This window comes from Equus caballus, chromosome X (assembly GCF_041296265.1).
Source record: "Equus caballus isolate H_3958 breed thoroughbred chromosome X, TB-T2T, whole genome shotgun sequence".
Taxonomy (NCBI): Eukaryota; Metazoa; Chordata; class Mammalia; order Perissodactyla; family Equidae; genus Equus; species Equus caballus.
In genome coordinates this window covers 39,853,065-39,863,725 of record NC_091715.1, presented here as the reverse complement: position 1 = coordinate 39,863,725, position 10,661 = coordinate 39,853,065, and the positions used below count along the sequence as shown (strand labels likewise).

The window sequence follows — 10,661 nt, the reverse complement described above, 5'->3', positions numbered from 1 at the left end:
TAAGTCCTGGGGAGGTAACGGACAGCACGGTGACTACAGTTATCAATACTGTATCGTGTATTTGAAAGTTGCTAAGAGAGTAGATCTTAAAAGTTCCTATCCCAAGAAAAGAAACTTCTGACTATGTGAAGTGATGGATGTTAACTAAACTTATTGTGGTAACCATTTTGCAACATACACATACAGCAAATCATTATGTTGTACACTTTAAACTTATACAATGCTATATGTCAGTTATATTTCAATAAAACCAGAAAAAATATTACCATATATATCAAAATGAAACAGCATTGGGATGCAGTAACATATGGACTTTTTAATTAGTACATCAAATTGTAAGATCTTCGGATTCAAAGAAGGAAGAACGTGAACGTATGTGAAGAGGCCTGCGGCGACTGTCACATAACATAAGTCCCCGTGGTCTGCATCGCTGGGAAAGTCCCAGGCACTGTTTTTACTACTGTGATTTGCTGCCAGCATTCACACTTGGGAGTAAAGCTCCTATTAGTGAAAAGAAAGGTGTAACATTTTCCTCCATCAAGTTCACAGATACCCCTGACTTCTACCCAGGGTAAGAATCTGCTTTTGGGGTAAATTCTGGACAGAATCAGGATACCACTGGGAAGATTGAGAGAAGAGGCAAGACCTCAGGAAGCCCTTGTGAGTGCAGACGGACGTCCCGTAACGTTTCTTTCCTTGCTGTGTTCGGGGCTTGTTGCAGGTTCCCACTCGGTGCGTGTATGTTCAGGACCCGTCGATGAGATAGTCGAAAACAAGTTCATCAACGTGAGTTTTGGTTTTCCTGACAGCAAACAGCTTCCGAGTTGTAACAGACTGCCAGGGAACTGGAGGTCAAAGGAAAGGAAAATTTTAAACAAAACAATATTTTCCTGCTTTCTTCTACTATAATTATTGTTTACTCAGCCACTAACATTTTTGTGAAGTTTTTTTCCTACTTTTATTATGAACCAAAAACATACAGAAAACTACATAAAACATATATATGTTCAGTTCAATGAGTAACAATCTGGTGTTATTTTGTATAATCGTAGGATATTCACACTGCTGTGTAACTCTCCACGTGAACACACCCTGATTTCATGATCCACTCCACAGTTAATGGATGTTTGGGTTCCATCTAGTCTGCGAGTTCTACAAACAGTGCTGGCTGGAAACAGTCTAGTACTCGTTTCTTAGGAGTGCAACTGGCAGGCACGTAGCTTCAGTAGATAACGCCTGACAATTTTCCACAGTAGCTGCACCATTTATGCTGCCATCAGCATATCTGAGGGTTCCAATTGTTGCGTATCCTGCCAGATGCTCAGTACTGTCAATCTTTTTAGTTTTAGCTTGCATTTCCCTGATGAGCAGCTTTTCACGTGCTTACTGTCCACTGTCATATTTTCTTTTCCCTATCGATTTACAGGAGCTTTTTAATATCAAGGATACTATATACAGGGATTGTAAATAATCTCTCCCCACTGAGCTTCACCATTTCATTTTGTTAAAGGTGTCTTTTTTACTTTTTTAAACAAAAGACTTGGTCTGAATAAGATGCAAAGCCACTGTCAGAGGGACATCCTCTAAAGTGACATCCCAAGGATGAGAAGCCCTCTGGCACTGACAGGTTTAGCTCAAACTGGTCCCTCACACACCAGGCACAGGCCCACCTCAGGGCCTTTGCACTTGCTGTCTCCTCTCCCTGGAATGTTCCTCCCCTAGATAAACACCTGGATTCCCTCTCTCATCTTCAAGTCTCTGCTCAAACATCACCTCATGAGGCCTTCCATGACAACCCTTGTAAAAACTGCAAACTGTCACGCCTAGAATTCCTGATCTCTTTACCCTGCTTTATTTTTTAAAATTGCCATATCCTGTATCACTTTTACATATTGCATACATAGAATACATATGTGTATACACACATATATTACAATACGAGCTATACAAATATACAGTGAAATGCAAGCTATCGTGTGTGTGTGTATACAGCGTGCGGACACTCCGGCGTTCAGCCTATGTTGTTCCCCCTTTCCCGCACTAGCAGCTCTGTGAGGGCCGGGATATTCGCCTGTTTGGCTTACTGCTCTATCTCCACACCTGAAACAATGCCCAGGCCCAGCATACAGTATGTGCTCAATAAATGCCGACTGACTGCCTCAACACCTAACATGGAAAATGCTTAAAGCAGTTCCTGGCATACAACATTGCCTGCTTAGGGAAGGTTTGCTGATTGAAATCTTATCAGTTGGCGTAAGAATTTCAAAGGTGAAATTTCACTGTTTTTTTTTTTCTCTGAGGAAGATTAGCCCTGAGCTAACTACTGCCAATCCTCCTCTTTTTGCTGAGGAAGACTGGCCCTGAGCTAACATCTGTGCGCATCTTCCTCTACTTTATATGTGGGACGGCTACCACAGCATGGTGTGCCAAGCGGTGCCATGTCCGCACCCGGGATCCGAACCGGTGAACCCCGGGCCGCTGAGAAGCGGAATGTGCGCACTTAACCGCTGTGCCACCGGGCTGGCCCCTACTGAGTTTTTTTCTTAAAGGTGTCCTTTATTCAAACTCTTAGATAAAAAAGCAAATTTACCTTAATGTGTTAAGGTGAACAATTCATTTCATTGTCTTCCACCTACTCAAGAAAAAGAAAAGGGACTTAAATACTTGGCTAAGCTCTTCCATTCATTACACTTGGTTTTACCCACTGGTTTTTATAGCTATTGGGAAGCAGGGAAGAGGATTTTGGCCCCAGAAGCCATGTGATTTGGGGGCAGAAGGGGCACACCGGGAGGGGGTCACTGCGGGTACAGCAGGCCTTGGGCACCATGTTTCCAGACCTCAGAGGCCAGCAGGGTGTGGCGTGGTGGGGCGGCCAGGGGCTGGGGCAACGTATCCACTGTGCTGAGGGGGCAGTCCTGGGGCCGAATCTCCTTGGCTAGCCGCCCCTTCTTCTTCAACGTGCAGGCCTCCTGGTACGGTGGAGAGATGGGGGGCTGCGTGGGCGGAGTATACTTGTACTCCGAGCCGTCCTCTAGCTGCAGGGACACATTGGGGGGAGATGGTGAGGACCTGGGAACCTAGGACGGTGCCCTCCATCCGCCTCCTGTTGGCTGGGCACTCACGTCCAGCGGGTAACTGCGGTCCGAATCATAGGAGCTCAGGTCTCCACAGGCCACAAATGGCACAATGATGCGGGTGGGACCATCTAATTGGTTGAAATCTGGATCTGACAAACAGGGAGAAATGAGACAGGACAGGGCTGGGGTGCCTGGGGTCGGTCATGACTCAGGCTGCAGCACGGGTACTGAGGGCTCCCCATGGATCCACCAGCTACTCTCATACGCCTCCCCCAGCAATCCTTCATTGGGTTCAAACCACCTCCTCAGGGAGGCCCTCCAGGACCACCCCGCTTCTTCCTGCACCGCACTTATGTCCACCTGCCATTCTATCATACGCTGCCTGGACCTTGTCTCACTCGAGCCTGCTCGCTGCAAGAGCAGGCTCTGTCCCTTTTTCCACTTGGGGCCAGGCTAAAGACCCTCGTGGGGCAAAACTCCCACACAGGGTTGGGGTTTCCATCTGTGGGGGGGTGACTGAGTCTTCCTAGGCTGGGATCTCCTTAGGTAGGGAGAGTCTTCACTGGGGCAGAACTCAGGATCCTCCTGGGACAGAATTTTCACCCGGCCCAAGACGTACCACTAGGGACTAGGCCGAAGATCCTCCTGGGATAAAATATCCCTAAGGGGAGGACTTTCCACGGGAGGGTGGGGCTGAGGATCCTCTTGGGAAGAATTCCCATGAGGAGCAGTCTCCACCAACAGGTGGGGCTGAGGGCCCTCCTGAGACATAAACTCCACAAGGGGGCAGAGTCTCCCCAGGGACAGGGCTCATGGCTCAGGCTCTCACCGTAGGAGTGGTCCAGCAGGGGTTTGGTCAGGTCTGGCAGGAAGCCCTCAGGGGGGTCATAGCCCCGACACACAGCAAAGGCCTCTGTGGGTAGAAGGTGGAGTGAGGGGCGATTGCCACCCCCGCCCCAGGCAGGATGCGTCCCTGAGATTTGCAGCCGCCTGCTTGGCCCCTCCAGCCCACTGACCAATGCTGGAGTTCCGGCTGCTCCTGGGCTTGGCACAGAGCACGCTGGAGAAGAAGACACGCAGCTGGCTATAGATCAGCGTCACATCCCGGCCTCGGAAGATCTGCAGGGTGAAGAGGCAGAGATGGAGGCATGAGGGAGGCCCTTGGGGACCCCACTCTACCCCTCTACCTGGTTCCCCAAGGCTTACCTTGGCTACAAAGCAGCCCCCTGGCTTCAGGACGTGTGTAGCAATGTTCAGAGCCTGTGGGCAGGACAGATGGCTAAGGCTGAGGTGGAGACAGCCAGGAGGGGGCCAAACTGAGGCAGGGGCAGCCAGGGTTACTCACGGCTAGGAGGAGCTGGGCCTGCATATACTCATCAACATCATGGAGGCCAGTTACTGCAGCAAGAGGAAGAGCGTTAGCAGGGCTGTCTAGTTCTAGCCTTGCCCTGTCCCAGAGATTAGACGCTAAAAACATTTCCCAGGCTCTCACACTGCTAAGGTTCTGCGTCAGAATTAACGTTGGCCAACTGGACGCGTACTCTGAGCTCCTAAGCCTTAAGAGCTCATTCTAATTCTCAAAACAGTCTTATATGCAAGGACCACTATCACCATGTCTACCTCCAGTGCAGACCGCTCCTCTGGACTCCAGACTCAGACCAGACCCGACGTCTCAGACTTGACACATCCGAAACCAAGCTCCTGGCCTGCCTGCCCAAACCTGCTCCTCCCAGCGTCTTCTGCACCTCATCTGAGCCTTCCAGTTGTTCAGGCCAAAACCCTTAGTCACCTGGGACGGCCCCCAGTCTTTCCTCACACCCACGTTCAAGCTATTAGCAAATCCTGTCGGCTCTACTTTCAGACGAGCTCCTGAATCGACCCTCCTCTCACCTCCACCACTGTGCCCAGTGTTGTCACTTGCCTGTACTACTGCACTGGCCTCCTCACCTCTGGGAGCCCCGCTTCCACACTTGCCGTTCACACTGCTCACAGCAGCCAGAGGGGTCATCACAGCCCGAGTCAGGCACGGCCCTCCTCTGCTCACAGCTCTCTCCTGGTTTTCTCTGAGCTCTCATCTCAGTGAAAAGCCAAAGTCCTCACTGCGGCCCTCAAGGATCTGTCCCCCGTGACCTCACCTCCTACCACTCCCCCCTCACTCACTCTGTCTCCACCTCGGCCACCTCACTGGTCCTCACACACCAAGCACTCCCCCATCTCAGGGCCTTTGCATGGGCTGGTCCCTTTGTCTGGCTTGTTCTTCCCCCTGGCCCACTCCCTCACCTCGAGGTCTTCGTACTAAAGCCAGCGAGGCCTTCCCCATCCACTTTATTGAAGACCCCAACGGGTACTCCCCACTGCCCTCCCCTTTTCATTGTTCCCACACGGTACCTATCACCTGGTGACAGGCTACATAGATCAATCTTTTGTTTCTTTTCCAGCTGCTCCCACTAGAACAGCAGCTCCCTGAGGTCAGAGATCAGTGGAATTTTATTCACGAATGTTTTCCCAACATGTAGAACAGTGCCCGACACACAACAGGTGCTCAGCAAACGTGTGCTGAATGGAGGACTGACTGCTTAAAGAAAATCGGACGGAACTGGATGGCTGCAGAGGGCTGAGAGACGAGAAGAGGGAGGGGTGGACAACGGACAAAACCAAAATGGTAGAGCGTGGGGAGGGAGAAGGCAGAGGCAGAGGCAGAAAGCAGGCAGTAGGGGCAGCAAGAAGTTGCCAGATGTGGAGAACAGCTGACAGGGGAGGGGAGTGGCAAGAATAGTTGAAGTGGTGAAAGAAGCCAGGAGAGGTGGGAGATACAGAGAAGGACATACACAGGGCCCCCGCCTGACCTCCCAACCCCTGCTGTTTACCATCAGGAGCCCCGTCGCACACCACTAGGTCCGCAGGGCAGCCCTCAAAGTGCCGGATGATTTCCTGGGCAGTGGACAGCTATGGAAGACAAGGAGGATGAGTGGCCTCAGGGTTCCCCTCGCCCGCAACCCTCTAACCTCACCTGCCCCTGGGTCAGCCAAATCCTCAGGCTTTGTCTGTCTAAGACTGGGCTCCATCCCTAGGGACCTGGTGTCATCATCTGTTGCTGTCTCTCTGTGATGATGACCTGCTGCCTCTGTTTCTCTGCTGTTACAGCCTCTTGGGTTCTCTCAGTTACACATTCTCTCTCTGCCTGTCTTTCTCAGTCTGTTTCTCTGTCTTTCTCTCTCTCTTCCACTTTCTGTAGCCTCCACGTACGGGGGGTGGCCTTTGCCCAGGATACACCCCAACACCCCCAGCCATGCTCTCACCTGGGTGATGTCCCCCTGGATCTGTAACACACCTGGTAGAGGAGCCATAGCCTGAAGGTCCACAGCCACCACATGGCCAGAACCCTGGCCCCTGTGGACAACATGGCCCACGTCAGCCCAGTTTTCACTCCTGGCCTGCCCTTGACCTAGGCTGCCCTCCCATCCCACCACCTGGGACTCCACACTCACCCAATCTTCTGGCTCAGCACCTGACTCCAGCTGCCTGGGGCTGCACACAGGTCAACTGCCCGTGTCACGCCTGAGCACACACAGGAAGGTGTAGTGGTCAGTTGCACCCCCCCCCTCCAACCCGGGGACCCTGCCAAGTTCACCCCTTTCCCCTGGGGAGCACCCACATCTATCCGCTGCCCAGGTGCCCGACTTCTTTTGAGTATCTGCCCAGCTTCCTGCCTGGTCCCTGCCCCATAGACCCTCCAAGTCAACCCGCCTACCACGGGGAGCTCTGCAGACCTAGCCCACTTGTCCATTCTCTTTGCCAGCCCCACCCCCCAGGGACTAGCCCGCCAGGTGGGGACCTTGGAAGAGTTGGAATTCCTCGTCAAGTTGTAGCAGCTTGAAGGCACTGCGGGCACGCCAGCCATTCTCCTTGGCCAGGCGGTAGTAGACATCCCGCTTGTCCTTCGACGTCCGTCCCATCTCACACACTGTTTGCCCAGGGACCTGCCAACAGCAAGCTGATGCCACCCCGTATCAGTAACCAGGTGAGTGGGCCACCACCTACCTCTGCAGGGCAGCAAGAACCACACAAACCAAACTGGGCTCATCGGACTCACATGACAGCTCATTCAGCAGACAGGAAGACTGAAGCCCAGTTGCTGACCCCACCAGTGTGCTCTCAGGCTCCACCACTCACCCCACAGGCTCCCCCACAACTTACTCCACAGACTCCATCATTAATGCCACCGATCCCCCAAAAGACCCCACAAACCCAACACTTATCTCATAGATGACCCATTACTGACCCTGTCAACCTTCCACTGCTGTCACCCACACTCCACATATTAAACCCTGCAACTCTCACTATTGACCCTTCTTTGCCCACCTCATCCCCATTAACATCTTACTGACCGTCTCCCCAGCTGTCCTCGTTGCCTCCAGATTCATGTAGCCCTATTAGCGCCCCTTTAATCCCTTGCTTTCCCCTCATTATCCTAACACTATCTCCTTGCACTCCCCACCCCATAATCTCTCTTCCCGATGAAATGATTAGGCCCCCGGTAATTCCTTTACTACTATATCCTTACCAACCCCCCATGATGCCTGGAGGATCACGGCCTATTAACTCTCCATGAAGCTCTCAATTACTATGATTTATCAGCCCCCATTAACTTAGCCCTCCAAGTGATCCCTCATAGATCACACCACCAGGCCCCTGTAACCCGTGCATTATCGCACACTCACGTTAATCTCTGAGGATCATACATCAGTTCTCCATTCTCCCCTCACTGCCCGCCTTGCCCTCCCATAATCATTTGATGATCACACCCCAACAGCTTACTATTATCCTCTCTTTGCTCACTTTGTTCCCATTAATTCCTCGAGAGTCATGCCAGGACCGCCCACTAAAACTCTTTGACTACAACACCCCTTTGGCCTCTCATTCGCTTTTCTTTGACCACTGCCCCCTTGAGTTCCTTGATCATGACCCCCACTGGCCTCTATTATACCCTCCACAGCCTCACGATTATCATTTCAATTACTATGCCCCACGGCTCTTCATTAACTCCTTGAATATGATACCTCCATCAATCCCTCAGGGGTCACACCCCCATCCGCCTCCCATTATCTTTCGGTTGCCTACTCTACCACCCCTTCATTAATCAATGAACACACCTCCACCGGCCCCCATGAACATGTCGACTAAAACACTCCTATTAGCTCCCATTGATTCCCTGATAACACTTCCATTACCCTCACGCAGCCCACCAACCGCCCTCCCCATTAACAGCCCTCTGACCACGCCCCCGGTCCCTCCTCCTCATTACCTCGAAGACCATGTCCCCATTGGGGCCTCCAGACGTCCCCCCGAGGCGGCTCCGCTGATATCTGGACCCCTACGACCCTCTCCCCCCAAGTCCTCCCCGCACAGTGGTCCCTTTCTACAGACAAACATCGGGTCTGGAGCCCACGTGGCGCCAGCCGCGCGGACTGCACAGCCGCGGCGCCGAGGGCGAGCTCCCCTCCTTCCCTGGCCGCGGGACAGCGCAGGCGTGCCTCAACCGTCTCGGCCTGGACCCACGTCCTCCGCACCCCAGGGCCTACCTGAACTTTCCGAGTAGGGAGAAGTCTGACGACGGAGGCCGGTCCGCGAGCAGTCCGAGCTTCGGCGAGCGCGCAAACCCGGGGGAAATCGTAGGGCTACAGTTCGTTTCTTAGTGGCTCCCAATGCCCGTCGCGCATGCCCAAGGGCTACGGCAGCGTGGCAAGCCTGTCATCGTCGAACGTGGAGGCTCCGGCGAGGTCCGGACAGGAACGTACAGCGTGAGTCCCGTCATCTTGTGTCGACGTAGCTGGTCTTGCGAACTACCGTTCCCAGAATGCAACGGCCACGACCGGCGCTGCTGAACTCGCGCACTGCGTAGCTGAAACGCCGCGAGGCACAAGAACTGACTCTCTTCTTTTGTTCCAAGGCTTAAAATCGATTTAATCCCCGCCCCTCCCTTCTTGGACAGTGGTAGTCATTGAGTCTGTGGACTACATTTCCCAAGATGCAACGAGCACGACGGCACCCATTCATTTTAGGCGTGGTGCGAGGTGAAATTACCGCTGGGGTCATTAACGTGAGAGTGAGGAAAGTGCGTTAATGAAATGCGCGGGCGCGCGGAAGCTGTTTTGCGCCAATTTCGAATCCACTTCCGCTAGTTGATAGCGCTTCCTGAATTGTACCGTTTTAGAACTTGGCAGTTTCTCTATCTGTAAAATGGGGATGATAAGTAGTACAGACTTCACAGGGTTATTCGGGGGATTGAATAGGTGTAGTTCAGAACATTGCCTGGCCTTTCGTAATTCTGTGTTCTGCAAAAATTTTTAACTCCGACCCACAAAAAGACTATACATGGCGACCCAGTACACGAGCAAATATGATCATGGAAACATTTATTATAGCGTTTACTATGTGCCAGGCACTAGTCTAAGTGCTCCTGGGTGGTGTGCTGGTAAATGGTTAACAACAGGCTCTTTGGAGGTAGCGAAGGAGGAAGGCTTGATTTCTAACATTTCTATTTTCCATGGTTTACATGATTCACATACTATCATCTTGTTAGATTTCAAGTTATCAACGTGTAGTCACGGAACACAGAGTTCAGAAGACATGCAGTAGTGCACCATTATGTCATATTTCTACCATACAGATAAAATAGGGGTAAATGCCCTCAAGAGCATAGAGAATAGTGAAATGTAGTAAAATAGTAAGAAAGTGAGGAGTTTCTAGTATTTATTACGTTTAAAACATCTAATTTATTTAATTGTAAGTTTATATCATTTCATTTTTAATAATAACTGTGTTTAACAACCACTTCGCAAAATTCCTGAAAATTAAACAAGCGATCTGCAAACGTGCCAAGTAGGCTCCAGCACACTGCTGAGTTCTTCCTTGAACTCATTTTAAATCCTTATGACAACAACATGAGGTAGTCACTGTAATTTCCCCCAGTTTATAGATGAGGAAACAGATGAGGGAAGATATATATTACTATGTTAGGTCTATAAACATATATGCCTTTTAATATGTATGTGATTATATAGAAATACAGTGATGCGTAATATTTACTAGTACATAAATTATGTTATGTATTAGTAAACAAATATAATAAATACAATATGCTATTATATGTAAATTTAAGGAAGTATATATTTATGGATGTTTTTTAGTGTATATATAACATATGTATCATTTTTTTTTAAGATTTTATTTTTCCTTTTTCTCCCCAAAGCCCCCTGGTACATAGTTGTGTATTTTTAGTTGTGGGTCCTTCTAGTTGTGGCATGTGGGACGGCGCCTCAGCATGGCTTGATGAGCGGTGCCATGTCTGCCCAGGATCCGAACCAGCAAAACCCTGGGCCGCCAAAGCAGAGTGGGCGAACTTAACCACTCGGCCACAGGGCCAGCCCACTATGTGTCATCTTATACATATAATATATAAATATGTATGCTGATATGTATAAATATGCTAATATCTATGTATATTTGTTTACTGAAGTAACTGTACTAAATATAAATATACCATTAAGTATGTAAATATATAATGTTATGTTATTATGAAGA

The 10,661-nt window shown here is 50.4% G+C and overlaps 1 protein-coding gene across 5 annotated transcripts; it reads right to left on the bottom strand.

Moving 5' to 3' along the window:
* Positions 1-299: 299 nt before the first annotated feature.
* Positions 300-9,107, bottom strand: FTSJ1 (FtsJ RNA 2'-O-methyltransferase 1). 5 transcript variants are annotated; one of them, XM_070257676.1, is made up of 14 exons: positions 8,660-8,914; positions 6,913-7,071; positions 6,566-6,635; positions 6,377-6,467; positions 5,945-6,023; positions 5,466-5,691; positions 4,423-4,475; positions 4,284-4,337; positions 4,094-4,196; positions 3,907-3,990; positions 3,123-3,226; positions 2,838-3,035; positions 2,591-2,632; positions 300-845 (listed from the first exon to the last, which is right to left on the bottom strand). In XM_070257676.1, exons 7-13 carry the CDS (start codon positions 4,444-4,446, stop codon positions 2,600-2,602), a joined length of 600 nt encoding a protein of 199 aa, XP_070113777.1. In that variant the 5' UTR covers positions 4,447-4,475; positions 5,466-5,691; positions 5,945-6,023; positions 6,377-6,467; positions 6,566-6,635; positions 6,913-7,071; positions 8,660-8,914; the 3' UTR covers positions 300-845; positions 2,591-2,599. The 5 variants fall into 5 exon arrangements, with proteins under 5 accessions (XP_070113777.1, XP_023489109.1, XP_023489110.1 ...); XM_023633341.2 differs by lacking the exon at positions 5,466-5,691 and having other exon boundaries at positions 8,660-9,107; XM_023633342.2 differs by lacking the exon at positions 5,466-5,691 and having other exon boundaries at positions 3,123-3,220; positions 8,660-9,049.
* Positions 9,108-10,661: the final 1,554 nt, after the last annotated feature.